The 24055-nt window shown below is 42.6% G+C and overlaps 1 protein-coding gene across 2 annotated transcripts in view; it reads right to left on the bottom strand.

Moving 5' to 3' along the window:
- LOC148820883 (adhesion G protein-coupled receptor L1-like) overlaps nt 1-13113 on the bottom strand; it is a 200631-nt gene extending 187518 nt beyond the window's left edge. The window contains exon 1 of one of the 2 annotated variants that reach the window (XM_088932204.1): nt 12990-13113. In XM_088932204.1, coding sequence (XP_088788330.1) covers nt 12990-13113 — 124 coding nt within the window. The remainder of the gene's footprint in view (nt 1-12989) is intronic. The other variant, XM_088932205.1, reaches the window with a different exon arrangement.
- Between the last annotated feature and the right edge of the window lie 10942 nt (nt 13114-24055).

Genomic DNA, 24055 nt, shown 5'->3' with positions numbered 1-24055 from the left:
TTGATTTCAAGCTAGATCTTGGTAATGTTCAGATTTGCTTTCTCCCAGCGCAGAGGAGAACTCTTCTCCATTGCCAATAGTGGCCTATAGGGATGCAAGGAGTCAAAGCCCAGTCCAGTGAAAGTTTGAGATGAGATTAATTGTAACAAAAATGACCCGAGAACTTCCAGACAACACTGAAGGAGACACATACAAGGTGTATTTCCCACAGTGCCCCAAAGTGCAACAGTTTTACAGAGGCTTATTGTAGTCCAGCCATGTTATTGCCATGAATGGGGGTTTAAGAGCCTGGGTTTTACTTATGGTCCAGTGGCTATTGTTGATTATGTTGTTCAGCCTTTCAGCTATTTCTGTGGTGTCACGTACAACAGCAGTTGTCGGTTCAGAATTCTCCCATACCAGGTCAATGACCCCGGGCCGGAGCCAGATATCTACAGCGCTGAACGAGACGCTGGCTAAAGAGCAACAGAGCCCGAAAAACTCTCCACCCAGCCCAGCCCCGAGACAACAGCCGGCGGCTGTTCAAAGGGAGTTTGAAAAGAGCAACCGTCTCCCCCCCCCAACCCCCCACCCTCCCACCTCTTCCAGTTTCCTCCCCTTGCTCATCCATGATAGCTAGGCAATGTTCAAAGCAGATCCATTAACCTTTCCTCACAAGTGAACCCAGCCTCTGATCTGCAGCTCTCGGGGAGAATGCCTTTGAAGTGCCTGCCACTGTAATAAGGCTAGGGGGAGGTAGAGAATGAGGTGTGGGAGGGGTATAGAGAGACTTAACACAACCAAGGTACAAGTTAGGATATCAATACACAAAGGAAAATCACTTCGCCCAATTTCACTATTATCAATCCATTCAGATCACTTTTCATGGCTTCCTCCAGACTGGTACAGGAGAGCAGGCGACAACTGTACAACACATGCACCCTTCCCCGGAAATACTTCTCACCTGCCCACTGATTCAACGCCGGTGCTACAGGGATCGCTGTTTAAGGCCAAACTGCCAAGAACCCATACCAGCAGTGATGTTGGCTCTTGGATCCTTGGAGAGCCCCGACCAAAGCTGGGTAACGATGTAACTCTCATTCTAACCAGTGTCCCAGGATGAAGGCTTTACCAGCTGAGCTGGAAGCACCTGTAAACTAAACTGGATACTCTGGCACTTTCCAGCCGGTGAAAATCTTTATCAATGTCAAAAGTCTTCTCTTGGCGGCTGATTATCAGATCTGCGACCACACAGACCAACTGGTTGAGAGCAATACAGGACTATCGGGGACTGGAAAGAGAATAAGCTTTTTCAATGGAGAGGAATGAATAAAATGGGACTCGGTCCCTTTTTTTACAACAATGCTGAAAAGGTGTTTCTTAAGGTGTTTCTTAAGTTTCTAAAGCATGTTTTATTTGATTATGATTAGGCCAGTGAGATGAGCTGTGCAGGTGTATGTTATTGGAGTCTGAACCGAAGAATCTTCGTGCCAATCTGGGCTGGCACCTACAGAGATCAAAGAGCCCCGAGCTGGCATATGATGCCGCTGTGCCATCCTGGCCCTTCGCTCCCTGACATTTGTGAGGCCTGTGAGCTGGCGACATGAAAGCCTGGCAGTAAAGTGCACAGAACAATGGCCTCGGCACTTCAAACAGAACAGCGCTGAGCAGAGAAATTATACTTTAACTCTTTTCCCCTTCATCATTCCGACGCCAGATCTCTCTGTGCTGGTCCTGGTGAAGCACCTTAGTTTTCAAGTGCTATCAAAGCCCAGACTACTAAATGGCACACTTACTTAAACAAACACTCAGAGCAAGTCAGAGTTCATTTAAGAGAACATTTGGTTTTTCTTAATATTTTTCTCTTTTGGTAATGTGTGTACTGTAGGTGGCACGGTGGCACAGTGTTTATTAGCGCTGGGGCCTTGGGTTCAACTTCAGACCTGAGATGCTATCTGTGGAAGTCTGTATCTTCTCCCTGTGTTGTCTTGGGTATTCCCACAGGTGTGCCAGTTTACTCCCACCGTCCAGAGACGTACTGGTAGATTAGTTAGCTTTGACGTGAATTGTCCCTGGTGTGAGTGTGTGTCTGTGTTTGTGTCTGCCCAGTAATGGACTAGTGTCCCATCCAGTGTATACCCCACTTTGCACCCATTGTTTGATGGGATAGGCTCTGGCTGCCTCATGACCCTAAATTGATTGAAGCGGCTAGATAACGGATTAATAGTAACGTATCTTCTGCAGCCTCTTGGTCAGCACTGGGGCAGCAAGGACCATTTAAACTCATACCCACTGTTTGTAATGACACAATGCCTTGCTGTGAACTTCTTTGTGTCCAACGGTTGAGTTTCCACCAACTGGAGGGGCACTGTAGCTCTGACTGATGTCATCTGGCTATGTCACACAATCCTGTTTAACTCCAGCTCACGGAATCCTGGGAATGCTCAATGATCTACATGCAGCACTGTGGGAATAAGTCACTGCCCGCTTGAACTGGGGATGACAGGACTGATCGCTGATCTCTGATCTCTGAACATTTGATTTCCTGATTTCCTGAACAAGCATCTTCTGGTTAAGCCAATAAATCACAGTTCATGAACTGATTTTTTAAACATTTTCAATGTTGAGGTAAATTGACTGGCATTCAGCTGAAATGCAAACCACTGGATCACGGTCGTACATTCTAACCAGATTAAGATTGAATCCCCTGCACTCCCAAGCATTATTTACTCTTTGATGTTTTTATTTTATTGAAAGATATCATAATCAGTTTGAGATCAAATGCAATAAGGGCAGCAAATCATATTCTGATTCATGTAACATTGGATTTCGTATCAATACAGGGACTCTGAGATTAAACTGGGAAGGATTTGAGAAATTAAGCCAAATCACATTATATGGCTCTGTTGTGCAACACAATCAGGTAGCAGTTCCTTCACTCCATGACTGTAAGATTCAGGTCCAAGTCCATCATCACCCTCTAGTGCTTGAGTAATTTATGTCATTGGCATTTCCCAGCATTCAGTTTCATACTTCCATTTTTTTTTTCTGTGATTTTCTCTGATTAATCCTACTTTAAACCACAGCAGCACACTACTCTGCTGAGTTATATGTTCCAGAAGAAAACATCCCTTGTAGGTAAAGAAGATTATACTGTATATTGCTATATTCCAATACAGGAGTAGCAGTGGTTAGAATTGCTGCCTCACAACTCTGGGGCCCTGGTTCCAATTCCAGACCTGGGGTCCTGTCTGTGTGGAGTTTGCATGTTCTCTGTGTGTTCACATGAGATTCCTCCAGGTGTTCCAGTTTCCTCCCACAGTCCAAGGACATACTGGTAAGTTAAATGGCTTCTGGGAAAACATGAGTGTGTAAGTGCCTTTAAGAAGAGAGAGCTCCTTTGTCTTGTAGGCACAGTTCTAAGGAGCCAGACCACTGCTCACTGGCAAGAATATTAGGACTCCTTCCCCACCAAATAATCTGCTTGGTCTGTGAAAAAAGCAGGAATTGCTTGACCATTATATTGTGTGTGTTCCACAAGGATTGGGAATATAATAAACCCTCTCTTTCATGGACTAATGGGGGAAGGGCTGTCTATTACAGAATGTCTACTAAGTCACAAATCAATATTTTTTACCAAAAACATAGGACTATATGAGAAACATATATATATATAATATTATTTTTAACAATTAAAATTTATACAGTCAATGAAAATTGTTCCTATGTATTTTGTATCATAAATATCAAGCTCTTTATTTCATGTGTCATAAATACACTGTATAAATGTGCTAAAATGTATGAAAAGCTCATTGTAACCAACTTACCTACACCTAAAAAGTACGATTGATTATTTATTTTTATTTTGTTTTAATATTTGTGTATTTCCCATTATTGCAGGGAAGCCCAGTATTAAAAAAAGGTTAACTGCATTTTAATCTGGTTATTCCAGTAGGTTCACCTTTCTGAGGTTGTGAAGAGGGTTACGGTGTGTGAGAAGAGTCAATATGCTAGCAGTTTTCCTTAAGAGAGACCTGGGGAAGTCTGTGGCAAGGAAGGTGATAGAATTCTGTGTCAGTCTCCTCAAGTCAGCCATATGCTGTCTGCCACTCAACGCCTATTTATTCTATCCAGAATCATTTGGCTGTGATTGTATCAGTTAACTCAGCAGAATGTTCTTCTGTAATTTTCTCATTGAGGCTTGGGTATATTTTTAGACTTGGTTATATTCCTACAGGAGTATTGAAATTAGGCTTGCAATTCAAACCTCATTACATTATAATATTTCTGATTCTTGTTGTTCTTAATTGTTTTTCAGACAACATGTTATCAAACAGATTTTTGAAAGACAAAACTCTTTAAATCTGTATAATGTAATATTTGCACTGGACACAACTTCTCATCTCACAGCATGGAACAAACTCAAATTCCACAGTGTCTCATAGCAAGTTAGTTCCAATTTCAAAAGCAGAGTATTTATTTCTGAAAGCAATGTATGGAGCTGCAGGGGTGACTATTTTGCAGGGAGCCAGAGGAGACCTGCCATACTCCCGCCAACATTTCCCAGCATAGGAAATACAAGTCACAAGTCCAGGTATCATACTCACTCTCGCCAATCACTAGAAGACCTTCACCTGTCAGTCAACCAGTTGTTGTGACACGATCACGATCTGGTCCGGTTCAGGCAATGACTCTGTGTTTTCTGAGTGTCCTCCACAGCTTTCTGCTGCCTGCAGCTTCCCTGCAATCAGGTTCTCATCAGCGCATCAGAGCACTGCTCTCTTTCAGGTAGAGTGGGTTACTACACCCCACTCCTACTCCTGACACCTGGGCAACAGAGCCCATCCTACACAAAACCTCGTATACATCGACCCATCATCCCCCAGTGGAAGATTTCACCCATCCCAGAAGTTTCACTGAAGGGCCCCATAAAATAAAGTCAGAAAGTTACAAAAGTTTTCCACCAGCAGCTATATCACCCTGCAACCCACAACTGACAACCCACTGAAGCTCAAGTCAGGTGTGAGTCTGGCCAGTACAAGTCCAGACCTCCTGGGAAAGCTTAGATTGCTGCTGGAAGAGGTGTTAGTGGAACCAGTAGGGGGCACTTACCCTGCGGTCTGTGTGTGTCCTAATGCCGCTATATAGTGACAGGGACACACATCTGGATAAGACGCACAACTGTAGTCATTACAAATCCAGGGCATTTCTTGAAAAGAGTAAGGAGGTTCACCAAGGTGTTCTGGCCAACTTTCCCAGTGGCCTTTACCCATCATGTACTCCTAATAATCCCCATGTATGAACTGGCTTCATCACTCTGTTCTGTGTGATGAGTGCACTGTGTGCACTTTGACTACTTCTGCATCATCCAGGTGGGGCTGCACATTGGTGGTGATGGAGGGGAGTCTCCATTAACTGTAAAGCACTTTGAGTGGATGTCCAGAAAAGCGCTATACTGTACATGTGTAAGGAAATTATTATTATTATGATGACTCAACAATTTAAAATTAATCAAACCAAACACCCTAACTATGGTGAAAATGAGTCTTGGCTGCACAACACATCGACAGGTAGGATCCCTTGATCTATTGATTATTGATGGCATTATGCCCGCTGCCCTACACCACAGCCAAAGCCTGTCCTGAATAAGTTGTTCACAAGCCCTCGTTTAACTGGCACCGTAGTGAATCACACTTCATCAGATACACACGGGGAGTTTTTTCAAACGTGTACGAGAGGAAAGTGACATTTGTCGAACTGAATGACTTGTTAGGTTTGAGCTGTCAAGAATATGTTGTGGCAGGCAGACATTCACATATTTTCAAATCGTGAAATCCTGACCTCCAGAATGTGGCAAGGATGGCATTGCATCTTAATAAACTCAAGGAAACGGAGATATTCGCAATGATGCCTGAATGCATCTGTTCGGGAAATCAGAAAACTGCTTATCAACGGTTCACGGAGGCACAGCACTATTTTTTAAAAAAGGACATAGCTGTCAACATAGCATATACTGTATGGCTTTATCACGTAAAGCACTAGGGACCGCAGCCTCCAGTGAGACATGAATCCTAATATAGTGGCCAGACACATGTCTTTTCAGACTCCAAACATTCCCAGACAGCGATCTCCGCTATGGGAGCTAATCAGGTTTGAAAGGACGGCCTTTGCAATAATAGAGAAAAGATGTAAGGATTTTTTTTTTCATCTCTGTTCTTCAAAACGATGCTTCAGATTGTGTTATGAAGTGGCAGGGTGGCTGGTCGGCCGGCCTCTGACAGTCTCTACTATCAGTCTGACAGCTCAACAAAAGGTGCATTATTCCAGACAGCTACAACACACATTCCTATCAGAGATCGCAGGATCCCTGGAGGAAGAATGGCCTTTTTTTCTCTGCTTGTGCTATCCAAGATACTCGTGATTTGGAAAAGAAAGCAGCCCTCCTCCACTATCACTGCCCTCTCCCCCATCAACATACACAGCAGGTACTGTACAGCACCAGCTATGGCAGGGCTGACTCTTTACATTTAAGTTCATACAAGACAGATTAGTCAATCTAAATGGATGTATTGTATGAAACACTAATATTCACTCCTGGTTCTGATCATGTCTGCTGGTCTTCATTACCTGATGGACTGTTGATAACTTAATTTGAACCAAATGTCTGCTAATTTGATTTTTATTACCACTGTTTTCAGACCTACTCATTGGGAATTATACATTACATTCCCTGTAACGTCTGGAGAATTGTGGGCCTTTGGGATCAGTTTTAGATTACTGGACTAAGACAAGGATGATCTATCTGTGCAAAGAGCAGACAAGGAAAACTCACCCTTACAATCATAAAGCCAAAGACTTTTCTATAGAGCAGAGGTCATGTAGTGACACACCCATAGAAAAAGCATGCTACACAGATCAAGAATAGCATTTAAATACACAAGAAACTGTATGCAACTCAGCTCAGGATGCTGGCTGTTTAGGCTGCATGGGAGATTTGTATCATAATAATTAATAATAATAGAATTTCTAACTGTTTCATCCAAATCAGCCAGGGGGACCAGGAGCCTATCCTGGCAAGCAGGTGCAAGACAGGATACACCCTGGACAGGATGCCAGTCTATCAGGGCACACACAGTCACACCAGGGCCAATTTCCTCAGAAGCCAATTAACCTACCAGCATGTCATTGGGAGGTAACCGGAACTCTCAGAGGAAACACTGGTAAAACATACAAACTCCATGCTGATAACACCCCTGGTCTAGAGCACTGTGAAGCAGCAGTGCTAATCACTGCACCACCAGGTTGCCCAGTAATACATCATAATTCCTATAATTCCCACTGCACTTTTAAACCCAATCAGATTCAAACAATTTTAAATGGCAAATAACGTTCTCTTCTCCACGCCTATTTTCTCTTACCAGATTGGCACATTCACAACTATTTGCACAACAAGGAAATATAGCTTTGAAGAAAAAAATAAATGCTAAAAATCAGCTCCTGGCACTGAGTTTACATGTGACAGCCTTTTAGTGACTGTAAATGCAGATTGTGTAGCTGATATGCATAACTTGACCAAAATGGCCCCAGACTACCAAGAAAACATTTCCAGTTCCATGCCAAGATTTCTATTGTAAAATTCCATAAAATCCTAGATCTGCATTAATATTGACCCATATGTACCTCTTCTCTTCCAGTCTTCTATGACTATGTTTTTTAAGTGTATAAAGTTTTCCCAAACTTCAGTTTCCATTTGGTTTTTGATTTTTCATGTTTAAAATATCATAGATGTTCACTGTGGCATTGCCAGGTAAAACCACAGTAAAGCACAGTAACAGCATGGGAAAAGCATAGTAGCTTGGCACATGAAATATCAGGTATTGTGACAAAGCAAAGGAAGAACATGACATGAGTATGAGAAAACTCTAGGAAACTATGCACAGCTACAGTGAAGGATATTCATAAAGGAAGCTGTGTGGCACACGGCCTTCAAATAAACCCAGTCCATGCAGAACCTATTAATTCCCATATGATCCTGCTGGAGCCCCATGCTTACTGCACAAACCACTCTGTATCCTCTGCCCTCTGAGCACTGAGTCTGAGCAAGACGAAAACAGCTTGTGACAAACTCGCCCGACTGAAAAGCTTATGGGCACGCCCTGCTCGCTGGCACGCCTCTCTCTTTGTCGGCTGGCACGGGCACCTTCTGCCTCTTGACACAGAGCAGATGGCACTGGTGGCACAGCCGTGCCAGGGCACCCACTGTTCCTGTCCGGATGAGGCCTGGCACGAGCCCAGTCAGCTTCTTGTCCAGCAGACTGCACAGCGACAGACATGCACTTTAGTAGGAGACACTGTAAGTGTGGAAAAAGCACTGCCACAGACTCAGACTATGAGACAACCCAATCCATTAAGAGTCCAATACACGATACATGATAAATGATACATGAGGGCAGGTACAAGTGGCTAAGCTACAAGCCTCACAGCTATGACACTTAAGAATTGGTGAACCCCTTGTTCACCAAGAAACAAAACAAATAGGAACAAAAAACTGAAAGGTTACAAATGTGAGGGACAGTGGTGAGCATTGCTGCCTTGGGTTCAGTTCTGGACCTGGGGTGCTCTGCATAGAGTTTGTATGTTTTTCGTGTTGCAGACAGGGCAGCTAACATGGTGGTGTTTCCCCACACGGTGGTGGCTGACAGGATTGTTGTTAGAGTGGAGAAATGAGCGACACTGAAGCAAATGCAGTGCTGCCAACGACCAGCTCGAAGGACGATGACATCGTCGACAGAAAAGGTCATTCAACTTTGGTAATTTGGAGATATTTTGGCTTTTTACGATCAGACATAAAACAGAGCACTTTAAACTTTGCAGTCTGTCTGAGCCATCTTCTATGTGTGTTTTATCACACTGCAGTATTTAATTTTTCTATTAAGATATTTATTTAGTACATTTTACTCATGCATATTTTGACATAAAAAAGACTTGAATACTCTCTACCTCAGATTTGTTTAATGTTTCTGCTGTTTGGCAAGTGTTTGTTGTGTTCTTAAAATAAAGAGTTGTTTAATTTACCAATTAACTGTCTGGTTTCTTCAACTTTCACTCAGGAGAAAAAATCTGCCTTTAACTTGAAAGAAATAATGATTTGACATTTATTGTGATAATTATCGATATCGACTGATATGAAAAGTTTTATCGTGATAATGTTTTTGGCCATATCGCCCAGCCCTAGTCCTAATGCCCCAGTATAGTGATGGGGACACTATACTGTAAACAGGCGCCGTCCTTCAGATGAGACGTAAAACCAAAGTCCTGACTCTCTGTGGTCATTAAAAATCCCAGGGCGTTTCTCGTAAAGAGAAAGGGTGTAACCCCAGCATCCTGGCCACATTTCCCATTGGCCCTTACCAATCATGGCCTCCTAATAATCCCCATCTATGAATTGGCTTCATTACTCTGCTCTCCTCCCCACTGATAGCTGATGTGTGGTGAGTGTTCTGGCGCACTATGGCTGCCGTCGCATCATCCAGGTGGATGCTACACATTGGTGGTGGTGGAGGGGAGTCCCCATTACCTGTAAAGCGCTTAGAGTGGAGTGTCCAATAAAGCGCTATACAAGAGTAAGCAATTATTATTATAATTATAATTATTATAATCCAAAGATTTTTTTAAATCTTTCCACATTCCAAACTATTCTAGTAGGTCAACTGGCTTCTGGGAAAATTGGCCCTAGAGTGACTGTGTGCAGAAGAAATGAGACAAAATTCTGAAAAGCCAAAGTGAGAGACTGATAAAGAGTTACAGGCAATGCGTAGCTGCTCAAAGGAGGTGCCACCAGATTCAACTTATTCAAACAAGGTTTGTTTGTGTTATATGCTTAATCGGGTTATCTTCAGCTTTAAGATTTTCATGAAGATCTAATTATGTTTTAGATTAAAAATATATGAGAATACAGACCTAGGGGCTGAAATTTTCTCAGTATTACATTACAATTTGTTCCTTGCCGGATTGCAGACCACTGTAAGTTTAACACAATGCAGGAGAAAACTGCAGTAGTCATAAACTTCAGGAAGATTTGGTCTGTCTAACATCTGTCTTAATCAGGAGATCATAAGGCAGTTACATGCAAAGTGCAATGTCTTCCAACTTTAGAATTGTTCTGAAATAAGTCAAGAAGTGGTTGGCATGGTGGTGCTGTAGTCAGAATTGGTGCTCCGTAGTGCTGGGGCCCTGGGTTCAACTCTGGATGTGGAGGGCTTTCTGTGTGGAGTTTACAGTATATGTTCTCCTGGTTTTTGCGTGGGTATTCTCCAGGTGCATTTGGTTCTTCCAATGGTCCAAAGACATACTAGTAGGTTAATGGTCTCCTGGAAAAATTGGTCCTGGTAAGAGTTTGTGCCTGTCTGTCTTTGCATGTGTAACTGGTGTCCTGTCCAAGGCGTCCCCCCCCCCCCTCCCGCCCTTTGTATGCCAGTATAGGCTCTGGATTTTCCACAACCCTGAACTGCGTGATGGGGTTAGAAAATGATTGAGCAGATGAATGCCAAGAAGTACTGTGTTGTACAGTAGTGGACAGATTCCTTAGATCACCCCCTACTACAGTATGTTTAACTTTCAAATTCTCATTCATGTGAATTCAAGACTCCTTAACTCTAAGTTCAGGGAAGCACTTTAACTTGACCGATTACTGACAGGTTTCATCTTACTGCCTTTCAGTTCCTAATATAGAGAAAGTTAAACATTGTAAGACAAAAGGAACACTGCTAATTGCAAGAGACGCTAGGCTTTTAGAATCTAGGTGTCTGCTATTTTTACAAAATTGCTAGAAGCACAGATCAGTAAAACTACTACAGTATATTCGCCCATTGTATTGCTTACTCAAAGAGAAGCTGACTGGTCAACATTTTCTCCACCAAGAAGGTACTTGATTTTCCCAGTGGGGAAACGGGCTGATTGTTTTACGATGGATGGGGCCGTTGGCCCACACAAAGACAATAAGATCCAAAGACTACAAACACAATTCCTGGAAATGTGCTATTTTTTTTTTATGAATGAGTTCCATTAGAAAAACCATTGCCTGCCAGGACAGCATGTAATAAGGTGTAAGTGCCTATCACACTTAATGTCACAAATGAATTAAGCTACCAATATAGTGTGATTGTCTGGGAAAAGGTAAAAACAATGTAAATGGACAAATTTTAAAAACTGTGCTTGCCCTTGCTGTTCTATTTCTCATTGATCAAAGACACAGAGTCCAAATCCTCTGATACTTACAAATCATAGAGAGCAGTGTGTCCAAATTTATGACAGATATTTACAGGACTCAATCTATAGCCCTGGCCCTTCTTCAGCACCGGAACTTGTAGGATAAGGATCACAGCAAAGTTTATATCTGGTTCTTCTCAAGTGTGTTCACAGCAGTCAGCAGCACCACTCTGAGAGGTCACAGTGAGTTCAACCTGTCCAGATGAAGCTCTCCACAAAGTAATTAAATATTACAGAGCATAACACAGCATGACCTCCTAGTGGACAGGGGCACCTTGGAGCCTACAAGCCATCTGGACAGTGATCCCGAGATTTAATGTCACAGACGCTCAATCACACCCCTGCGCTGAGCAATCTCATCTCCATCAGGGAGGTCATTTTCAGAATTTCCATCATTCTCTGGCCATCAAAACAGAGCTTGGTTATTTACCGGTCCAGTGAGTTTTGTTCTACCAGAATAAAACAGTACTGCGACAAGCTGCCTGTTTGCATAAGAGCTCCGAGTCAAGCCAGAGTGGAGTTCTAGTCCATCACACAGTAGGTCAGATATACACTAAAACACAGCCATGTCAATATATAATTGCAGCATCAACTAGACTTAAATCAATGGAGGCCCTCTTCAGCTATTGAGGAATCTGTTAAAGTCTTTCAAATGTTTTCCGATCAATTAGATTTTCCAATTGCTCCAGCCACCAGAAGTTAACACAATCTTTAAAACATGAGAAAAGCCACAAAAGACAAAGAGGCAATTTGGCGAGCAATTTTTTGCTGGTGTTTATAGTGTGGACTGCACAGTTTAAGCATCTCCCCCCTCAACCATAGTTTAACACTTAATAGCACTTAGTCCTGCATATGCTTAGAACAATATCCCCCAGCCTTGGTCCTACAGATCCACTGGCAGCTAAGTTTCTTAATTTCTTTATGTCTTCAAAAATCACCTAGAATGGATGATGAAGCCTTCTGATGTGGTGATAAGTCACAGAGAGTTCCCAGAGCCAGTACAACAAGAGGGTTTCCAGTGCAATGTGCAATGTTGGAAATCATGCCTGAACAAGCTTCTGAATAATTAATGGCTCTCCAGAACAATGGGGGAAAATCTGTTGCCAAAGAGGACGCAGATGAGCCCAAATGTACTGGTGATTGCTCCCAGAATGCACAGTCCCAGAATGCAGTGCTAAGCAGCTCCTGATCTGAGAGAAATGGGACTGTACCACTGACTGTTTGTATTACATTGCAACAGTGGTGAAACAACATGTAATTGGCTGTAGCAAGCTGGCCTTTGAAGCACAGCACTGCACAAGCCTTATCTCTTTTCTGACCATTTCTTCTTTAGAGCAAAGATGCCCAGCAGTTTTTAAAGCTCTCTTTAAATCAACTACTTCTGATTCAGCTGGTCCAGTTTCGCCGATAATTAATTCAACTGGGTCATCAAGAGCTGAACCGGAATGAAAACAACCCTGCTGTTGGCCACCCCTACTTTAGGGGTCAAAACTGTTGAATAGAGACAATCCGAGCTGTGCTTGGGCAGAGCTCTCCTACGAAAGCTTTCCTGTTTTTTTTTACAGAATTATTACCACAAATTGGACTTGGCAGGTCCACTGAGGGTGTCAGTTAGGTAATTAGGTTAATATTCCCTTAATGGAACTGATTTATCTCTTTGAGACTGTGCAACTTGCGAGGGTACTGTAGTTTAATGGACCCATAGAGGCAGGTGAGACAAGCAGAGAGGGTGCAGTACTCACCTTGGGCAGAGGGGGCAATGTTGCTCAGGGTGATGGCACAGGTCCACAGTATCCAGAGTGACAGTGCCATGCTGTATGGCTTGGCAGAGGCGAAGGTCCTCTCTGGTGCTCTGAGAGTGGGCATCGTTTCTTGGATCACCTCCTCCTGTTGTACCAGGTATGAACTGGAGAGCCTGTGAAAAAGCACAGCACCACACAGAAGGTTTAGAAAAAGGCCTCTCAAGTTTCCCCTGTTAAGGGGATCCCTTTTGTACATGTCATCTTCAACAGGCACATCCCTTGATTTGAGCTGGCATCAAAATGTCATTAATACAATTGATACTGAATTAATCATTCCAGTTAATGTATAATGCATGCATGTCCATGAGGGTGTTATGAGTGATATTTAAAATAGCACCACAGGCTTTAAACGATTTATTAAGTGCAACTTATCTAAAGAGAGAAAAACTGATTACTGAACAAGTGTTGATTTGAGCATTTTTCGTAGCTTAGTAAGACTCACTATTTAGATTCCCCCAGGTGAAAAATCAGTGCTTTAGGGCACAACAAGTTGAACTAATGGAATACATTTAATTTTGTTGTATTATATTTTCATTGTATTTTATTATAAGCTGTTGTATTATACTTTTGATGGACTGCTTAGTTGGAAGGGTGTAATAACAAGGGTACCAGCACTAGGGGCCTCCAAAAACAAACTCAAATGCTTGATTTATCATACACCCCTTTCCTTCATCCACATTTTTGTGTATTCACCCTGTCAGGCCAAGCCTAATCTGAAAAGCATTCCTGAAGCTTCCATCAAATTTTCGAAGACTCGAAGCTTCTCAGACAGTGTCCCAGGCTCAGTTAAAAATCGCAGTGTGTGTTTCCTCTACTTCATCACCTCTCCATTAATAACTGTTACTCACTTCATGTTCATTTTTTTTATTAGACAGCTGAATTACAGTATTCATTTTCTGTCATGTTATTTTCTTAACTTGCATATGTAAAAAGACAGCAGGTACAGACAAAATGACAGCCCTTGTCTGAAACACACTCCCCACAATGCTGTGGGATATGAGCCGCTGCCCTCAGTCACCTGACCAGGTGGTTAAAGACGATTGATAAGGTGACAGTTTACAAAGCAGGATACCTGCTGTATGTCTACCTGGGGAACAGAGAACAGATTCTCTGTGGGCAGCCTCATCTGAGGGAAAAGTAGTGACCAATCAAGAGACCATGAAGGTCTGCAATTGTGAGTTTTGTGCTTTTGGACATTTTTTTAAGAGTCTCAGGGAGAGACTAGAACTTTTTTGTAAAGAATCTTGGAGAGACTTGGGCTTTGTTGAAAGTTATTTGGTTTTGATGCTGGTAAGAGGCTTGGCATGATAGTTAGGGACTTTAAGAAGTACGTCAACAGCTCAAATGGACCTCAGGCTTTTGTTTTGATATTTCGTTGTTTTGATGCTGAGTTGGTATGTCTGTTATCCTAGTCATCATATTTTTAAAGATCTCATTATGTCTCACCCAGTGGAGTGTCACACATATTTATGTTGATTTGCAGTGTATTTGGTGTATACATAAGGTATATGGTATAAGAGAGCTTTTTCCTGACACGTTTTTCATTATCTACAGGAAGTAGGAAACTAGGGATACTAAGCCTGGGTATACATGGTGTCAAATTGTGGATGTTCAATTACTATTACATTGTTATTGGACTGTTGTATAGGCTTTGTGCATAAATGGGCTTAGGGCTGTGGAGAACTCAGCTGAGTTCAGTCCTTCACCTGAGAAACAGAAGTTCAGAATTACAGCAGTGTGCATTCACCTAAATAAAGACCGTTTGTTTGTTGTTATTCTTTGAAACTCTTTCAAAAGGAAAAATAAAATAAATCCAGGACCATCTGCACCTATGATTTACATACTTGTCAGGGTTGTGTCACTGGTGCAGGCCTCTGAGCTAATGTATTACATTTCACCACATGATATGTAAAACCTAACATCTCATTTAGAATAGTGTGTACAACTGTGGTCAGCAGATTGCAGAAAATATATTTCTGCTCTGTCTGTTCAGAGAACAGATAAATTACAGGGCTTAAGGGAATGTCATTCACAGGGTGAAGGGACCGGACCTTTCCTGTGTTAAACAGCAAAGACTATGAAGGGACCTCATACAAGTATTCAACCCAGCTGATTATTTCCTGAATTAACAGTGAAATATGAATCACAATGCACAAGCAGAAAGTGTGTGGTAGTACATTAAAACAGAGAACAGGTGGGACTTCTTTACCCAAAGGGTGGCAGGAGTATGGAACAACATACCCGGCCAATGAGATCCTTGAATCAATTTATGGACTACCCACCAAGCTAGATGGGCCGAAAGGCCTCTGGTTATACTAACCATTCTGACGCTCTCAATACTTTCTGTTTGCGCTTGATTTTCTGCATTAATTTCTTGCGAATGACATTCCTGAAATAAGAATGTCAAATGGAGATTACAATGCCATTTTGAAGGCGCTCAAGATTTTCCTCTATATGACGAGGTCGGAATTTTCCAAAAACACCTTCATATATCCTGGCACTCTTCCTGCTCCTGGAGTCTGGAGGAATCCCCCGACCCGGGATCACCTGATTGGAAACGGCGAACATAAACGTCACCCCAGAATAAGAGCATCTTTAAGCGTACGCGCTGCAAAGAAAATTGAATGAACGCAGCACAATCCACCCCTTTAACCACCTCTTAGTTTATGCGATAAACAGAGTCTGCGAATTAAGATGCGTTCGTTTGCTTTTGGCCAGCAGCACTCCAGATTGTATTCTGTAAGGCTAAGTGTGTATTAGAAGGATATTAATGCTTACTCCCTCTCTTTCCTGCTCCCTCTCTCCACATTATCTGGGAGTGAGTTACATCTCTGAGCGTAACAGAATTGGCGCTGTGTGCCAGGGAGTTCTGGACAAGCTCCTCAGAATACAAATGGCTCGCATTCCCGTATTTAAATTCCACGGCGGTGCAAGTCATTAGCTCCAGTCCTCGGGGTAGAGAAATTCCATTTGCTTAATGAAATAAATCAAAAATGTGGAACTTTATTCTTTTTTTTCCGTTTTGCTGCTCCGTTACTAGAAAAGCCTGAACGAGAGGGAAAGGTGCGGAGAGAATTGAAATAGCACCGCGGTTTATTTCCTTCTGTTCCGGCAATCACTGCTGTTATTTAATTCATTTATTTAAATAACGCTTCTTTCTTGTTTTTTCTTTGCATAACCCTATCTGGATTACTAGACTGAGTGGCTGTTTGGGGATACCAGAACCGTTGTATTTTGGCTTGGTCCGTCTGGACTGGAGAGAGTCAGGCTGACTTCATCCGTTCAGAGACAACGCATTTTCTGCCCCTCGGTAACTTGCATACATCTGCCCCTGGACCTGACCAGAGGACACGCATGTCTCTGCTGTTCTTGACCTCAGCGTGAGGTCATATAGTCTGGTCACGCCACCTGCACAGCAGACAGAGGTCTGCTGAGCTGTGGTGTTTCTGTTCTGGTTAGTCTGAGTTTTCTCTATACCAAGCTTAGTCTATGCATAGATAAATACAGCCTGCCTGCCTTGCGATACACCTACTCAACACATGCACGGACATGCAGAAGTCTTAGACATCAAAGTCATAAGAAGGAGTTTCCATTCATGTATGTTATAAGCAACAAATACTCTCTCAAGGCCTCCACTCCTGTATTCTGCTGCTATAACTACAGACTGGTGTGGGTGAAATGAAATTATTTAGTAATCCTGAATTCATATTGATTAGGACACACTGAATCTTGATCACAGCAACTCCATGTAAAAGACAGGGGAGCAGCCAATATAAAGTGTTGTAGTATCTAATCCATCACATTTACAGTACCAATCAGATCTAATTACCTAATGTTCCATTGTGAGGTGCTCCTCTTCATTAACACCGTTTGTTCCTCTCTGTATACCCACAAAGCTAAAAGGCTGCTCTTTGTCTTACAAAATACAGATCTATCGGGATTAACTGTCATCGTAAAACCAAGTGACCCAAAGTGTGAGTAGATGGTCCCTATAGACATGTGCTTCTGCATGAAGAAGGAAAAGCACTGCGAGATAAGAGAAGAACGTCACAGAATGTCTATGACACTAGCAGAGCAGCATATGTTTATGAAATATTTCTGAAATAACTGTTTTTAACCTTTCTTATCCAATGTCTTTCTTCGCTTCGCCACGATTTCAAGCAATGACGATCATGCTTTCCCATTCCTCGCTACTTACTGTTCTATATTTGACTGGGTCTCACAACCTGTCATTTTTTTGTTTACCAGGACAGACAGAGCTGCTGCATTGCAATGCTACTGTCCTTAGACATTGCTGCTATTACAAGGGCTGGACCTGCACTGTGTGTCAATAGATATACGTCTCATTGTCTATACTGTACATTCCTGGCATATACTACACTAGACAGAGCATGCCTTGCCTGTGCTGTGTGTGCTCTACCAATGGATAGATTAGATGCCTATTTTCTGTATTGTGCCTATTGTAGCGAATCTTGGCACCCTTCATTCTCACAGCAGTCAGGCATGTAGGAGAAGGAGCCCATTGTCTTGTGCAGAAATGAGGGTCTGTACAATACAATCTCTTTCTTCTGTGGGAAGGGAAGGGAGCACAGGGCTTCAGCTGATCCCTCTCGCATTGATCTGCTGAGCCGTGGCAACAAACACGCTGCAGTCTGAAGCATTGATCCCTCCGAGCGCCTGCCTATTTATAGTGGAGCTGTGTGTGAGTCAGAAAGGTCCGCTCCGGCGCTGAATCAAAACGAGCCAGACTCCCTTTAGAGCATCTGCTTGCCACAGCTGTACAGACAGTCCCATTCTGATTCCCCTGCCTTTGAAGCAGAGTTCATAATATCCACTCCATTTCCTTGGCCTCATTTTTACACCGTTCATTTTCAGGCACACTTGACACCCATTTCTTCATTGCTGGTTTTGCCAGGCTTCTTTTGTTCCACTGTGAAATGACTGGCCTGGCAAAAGGAAAAAAAAATCTAGAGCAGGCTAGAAGCACATTCGTTGCTTGAAAATAGATTTTTATGTAAGTTTTCAATGTTTTGGCACAAAAGCATTCATCAGTGAAGGACTGATTATAGTTTATATAATCAAATGGTCTATTTATTCAATTATGATTCTTCTAAGGGTGGCACAGTGGTTAGCATTGCTGCCTCATAGCGCTGGGGCCCTAGGTTAAATTCCTCAGGTGCTATCTGTTTGTAGTTTGTATGTTCTCTCTGTGTTAATGTGGGTTTCCTCCAGTAGGTCTGGTTTCCTCCCAGAGTCTATAGAGGTACTGGTAGGTTAATTGGCTCCTGGGAAAACTGGCCCTGGTGTGAGTGTGTGTGTTTATGCCTGTGTCTGCCCTATGATGGACTGGAGTCCTCTCCAGGATGTATCCTGCCTTGCACCTGTTGCTTGTCAGGACAGGCTGTGGCTCACCTGCAACCCAGAATTGGGAGAAGCTGTTAAAAAATACCTGGATGATTCATTTAATTTAGGACACAAATATCCTTTGCTTCAAATTAGAAGACTCATAATCAAATAAATTGGGTTTATTATGTCTAATTTCTCATGGAATGAAGATGTTTAAATATATATATTGAATTTTTAGTATATTTTGTATTGATGAAGGCTTTTGCTCCAAAATGCTAACAGTTAAAATATATTTGGGAGTGTAGAGATTGCGTCCAGTCTACTCTGCTTTTTAAACTGTTTTTCTTTTCTCAAGACAGCACCTCTGCCTTCTTTTCTTTCCGTTTTGTAAGAAGAAAAACATATCCCAAAAAAGATTCATTTTTGTAAAGCATTGGAGAAAGGGAAACACATTATTGTCACACAGGGCTCAGCACACAGTGTACTGTATTACCCAAGACCTGCAGGGCATGGTGCAACTGTAATTTCTTTCACCTTTGACCCACTGCCGCCCAGCGTTCGATTTTATTCTCTGTTTTATTCTCTGTAGCATGTCTAACAAAATTAGCAGAACACAAAACCAAATACAAAGAAATATATAAGGAAATGTAATTAATTCATAAATTCCATTTCCAAACTGCATTTGAATAACACCTTTTTTTCTCAAAAGATCCCAGAGCACTAAGCTTACAGAATGGGAAACACTTCGCCCACATCTGAAGTACAGCTCCACCTGGGTGATGCACAGCTGCCATTCTGCACCAGCTGTGCTGCTACAGTATAGTAGATTGCTGTACTGCCACTACAGAGTACCACTACAGTAGATCAGGTAGAGGAGTCAGAAATTGCTTCACCCACTGAAGTAAACGGAAGCTTTAGGGATTGTTCAAATCCAGAGAGGAATTTAGACAGGACACTAGGATTAACATCCCTAATGTTATCAACACTGCCATGGAATCTTTAACAACCAAGCAATCAGGACCTCTATTCAACATCTCATCCGAAGGACAGCATCTATTTCTGCAGGGTCTCCCTGATCACCATACTGGGGCACTGGTTTGGAAAAATGGTTGAGATTGAAAAGCACCACCTACTGGTCCAGTAACAAGACTTATAAAAGCAGCTTTGCTTAGATGTCTCCAGTCCCAATACAGTAATGACCACAACCTGCCTTTCTTTGCTTCTGACATCTGAAAGGATGAGACTACAAAGTAACTGTGTTAACTAATTTGCTACACAATGAATGAATAATGGCATGTACACAAAATACCCCGTTACAGAAGTGATATTGCTCCCGAACTCTACAAGCCATGTTTCCAGGCCACATACCACTATGAAGAGTAAAAAAAACAATCTGTACATTATAGTGTGCTCTGATTCTCATGTCAAGGGAAACCATAAGACTCCCGAATTTAACAGAAACGTTTTTGCTTTAAGCATTGCTGCCTTGCATAGGTGGGACCCTGGGTTCAGTTCCAGGACTGTGCTGCTTTCTGCGTTGAGTTTGTATGTTCTCATGTTTGAGTGATTTTTCATCCATAATCCAAAGACATACTGTACTTGTAGGTTAAACAGCAGCCATATCACCCTGCAACTCACAACTGGCAACCCACTGGAGCTCAGCAGCTGTAACCTGGTCAGTACTTGGATGAGAGACCTCCTGGGTAAAACTAAGGTTGTTGCTGGAAGAGGTGTTAGTGGGGCCAGCAGGGGGAGCTCACCCTGTGGTCCAAGTGGGTCCTAATGCCCCAGTATAGTGACGGGGACACTATACTGTAAACAGGCGCCGTCCTTCGGATGAGACGTAAAACCGAGGTCCCGACTCTCCATGGTCATTAAAAATCCCAGGGCGTTTCTCAAAAAGAGTAGGGGTGTAACCTTGGCGTCCTGGCCAAATTTCCCATTGGCCCTTACCAATCATGGCCTCCTAATAATCCCCATCTATGAATTGGCTTAATTACTCTGCTCTCCTCCCCACTGATAGCTGATATGTGGTGAGCGTTCTGGCGCACTATGGCTGTCATCGCATCATCCAGGTGGATGCTGCACATTGGTGGTGGTGGAGGGGAGTCCCCATTACCTGTAAAGCGCTTTGAGTGGAGTGTCCAGAAAAGCGCTATATAAGTGTAAGTAATTATTAATTATTATTAAATATCTTCTTGGAAAACAGGCCCTGGTGTGAGTGTTTGCATGTCTGTATGTCTGTGTTTATATATGTGTATGTTTCCTGCGATGGACTGGCATCCTGTCCAAGGTGTATCCCGCCTGGTGTTCATTGCTTGCTGGGATAGGCTCTGTCTCCCCTGCAACTCTGAATTGGAAGCAGTTAGAAAATGGATGGATGTATCTATGCTTTATGCAAGGGCTGGACTGTGAGAAGTGGGATTATCACTTATAATAGAGTTTGCACCTTGGGGGGGGGGAGGCATAATTTACATGAAATTGTCACCCTGAGGTGAAGATTCAAAGACCTCACAGCAGAAGCACTGTGACTCATCCCAATAAAGGACCAGTGGACAGGCCTGGCTAGCAGGAGGCAAAGGTTAAAAGCCTGGAGAATCTCAGAGTCAGTCTGAACTCCAGAGGGAGGCTTTTGTATTTTCACTGTGAAGGTGCACTCAGAACTGCTCTGATAAAAGGTTAGTGTCCATGCAGGGAAATGCATGATCAGGTACAGGAAAAGCGCATTGGAATCGCAGTGCAGAACAGGCACCGTGTGTGAAAAATCATTGGAAAACCTCAGTAAAAGAGAACGAAAGGGCGCGGTGTAAAAAGAATTGTCCCCTAGCACATTTGCTAGAGGAACTGCTGGCAGGAGAGAGTGGGGGTCTGCCTTTTGACATGTGAACAATGTGTGGACAGATGGTAGGGGGATTACATCCACAGCGAATGAGAAATTTCAGGTGCTCTGGCAGAGACAGCCCAGAATCTTCGCTTTGCTGAAATTTACTCTGCGATTCGACGAGTCCCTCGGTCGGGTTATTAGGCATGCAGCTGAAATGTTGCTCCAAATCCCTGCTTCAGCCCGCCTGACCTTTTGTGGTATTTAAAGGCTTTTCCCTGCCTGCTGTGCCAGCGTGGCCCAAAGATTGGCGGCTTAAAACTTTTTTTTTTTCGGAGAGCAGAGGCAATTCTGAGGCCAGCCTCTGTGCAGACAGGGGCAGATTACATCGTCTTACATTTCATCTTGCTGTGGAGTGCCCAACATGATTCTCTGTTGTTGCTCCGGCTTAGAATGTCATTTCTGGTAACGCTGGCTGACTGTTCCAGCAGAAAACGCCTACTGCAAAGAAACAAGGTGGGAGAAGAAAATTATGCTGTACTAAGCACTGATGACCAATCTGAGAATGAACAGCAGGAAAGCAATGTCCACAAGTGCATCGCATGTAGGAAATATATAAAGGTTATTCTTTTGTTATTTGAGCACTGAAGTCAAAGTGTTGGCTGTTATCCATTATTTTCATTTTTTGTATTTATTTTAGATTGGGTTGTCCAGTACTGGCATGGTGATCCTTAGTCCAGAGGGATTATATAGGTCACTTTTAGATAAAGACTTGAGTCACATGAGTTTTGATCAAATCGATAAGGTAACTGGACCAACCTAAGCAAAAACGTCCAGCTGTGGTCCATAAAAGCAGCAGAGTGTTGTTATTTTCAATGGAAATGAGCTCTTAACATTCTAATGGTTCCAAGAATCAGACTTTTTCAGTGAGTAAAAACTGGCCTGCTGGATTAGAGTTCCCAAGATCAGGATTGGCCTCACTTGTTTTTGATGTACTGTATATCATCATGGGTTCACAGCAACCAAAGTGAAAGTTTCAGTGGTTCTAAATGACAGGCAATAATCTCTTATTACAGAAACTACACAAAGAGTCACGGAATAACAGGTAAATTAGAACTTATTTCTGTCATGTTTCATTTCCCAATATTAAGCTGCTGATCTGTTGCAATGTAATGCAGAATTATGTGGAACATTCTGTCATTATTTCTAATGGATTAAGATTGACCTTGCAAAGTGCTTGTGATTATAAAAACAAGACGGATGCTTTGAAAATGTTTCTCAAAGCCTGAATAGCAGCAGACATGACAGGGATACTCTTTTGATCAATGGTACATGTACTGTATCTTCAGTGGGTATTTAAGATGGGTCCAACTACCAGTTACCTTAAGAATGTACCATTACAAATATTCCCAGGGGGTTTCAATTATCTCCTTACAAAGATAACAGAAGGTTATACATTCACAGGGAAAAATTAAAAGCATGGTTGCTGGCATTATGTACATCAGAAGATGAGAAACACTAAATGTGGGAGGTCATTAGGCCTATCTTGCATGTTTACTCAGTATCTTATTGATCCACAGATCTCCTCGCTGAATACCCTGATGAAGTGGATTCCACACCAGAGCAGCTTGAGTACTTTCTTCTTAGTGCCGTTAACTTAACTCTCGTTGACGCTTCTCTGGTTCACAATTCCCAGAAATCCTTTCTTATGCCAACTCTTCTAATTTCTTTCAGGATTTTGAAGAACCTGAGTGGAATCCCCAGGATTTCTACATCATTGACTGACCATACATTAGAATTTCCCACCATAAATTATCTGCAACTGAGAAACAAGAACAGCTTGTACGGGACACAGCATGTTCCGCAGGGTTCTGAAATGTTTGGAACCCAATCCAAGCCCTTTCTTCTAGCATGATCACTGTGAATTGAGTTGTGTGAATTGGGTAGCAGGGGATCACCATGCACCCGTTTTTCATAAGAGTAAAGTCTGGGGATTGTTCAGCAAGAGAAGGTGATATACTAAATCTGTCTTGCTCCCCAAGCTCACTTATTTTATGTCACTGAAAGAGCCTAATTAATCTTACTAGGTGTTCTCAGTATGTTTCCCATTCAGCACACATATCAGTACTTGAAATGAAATAAGAGGAATACTTTACATAGCAATGCACAGCTGACAGTCTTGAGCTTACCCTGGTTTCTGCTGTGAACGTTGAGAACAAAATTCCCCCCAGATGGGACTCCATAGTCCATTATGGGTCAGGAGTTATGGTCCTCTCCTTGTAGTTTTATCGTTTACAGGCTCACCTGCAGTGGTGCAGCACTGTATCAGTGTGTGTGCTTCAGAGTGAGTTGATCTCCCCTTGCCATTCCCTCCAGTGTGTCCCCCATGCTGTGCAAGAACTGCAGAGGAATGCTGAACGATGGCTCTGTTTCATGTGTTTGAACTGAGCATGAAGCACTCTGGATGTCTGCAGGCGATAATTTAATGACAGTCTGTGCAAATGCCACCCGTGCAAAAAGGAACAGGATTCTGTTTGGAGCCAGGCTGAGCTGTGATGCTGCAGGAATGCAAATCTGACAGCACAGAGCTTCACCAATCAAGAGCTGCAAATCATCCAAATGCACGGCAGCATTCGTGAAAGATCCTTCGCTTCTTTACCTTTAGTCAAAATGTCATCTGGCGCATCAAGTCCTCGATATTGAAAAAGATACTAACTTCCAGGCATAAGCAATGACAGGACCTGAATCTATCAGACCTGCTCGAGGGGCTAAATTATTTTTGTTATAGAAGACAACAAAGGAGAAGAACAAAGGACTGTTAATTGAGAAACTCCAGGAG

The sequence above is a fragment of the Atractosteus spatula genome, chromosome 14 (genome assembly GCF_055471065.1).
Source record: "Atractosteus spatula isolate fAtrSpa1 chromosome 14, fAtrSpa1.hap1, whole genome shotgun sequence".
In the NCBI taxonomy this organism is placed as follows: Eukaryota; Metazoa; Chordata; class Actinopteri; order Semionotiformes; family Lepisosteidae; genus Atractosteus; species Atractosteus spatula.
The sequence above is the reverse complement of the archived record's forward strand: the minus strand, read 5'-3'. Positions and strand labels throughout refer to the sequence as shown.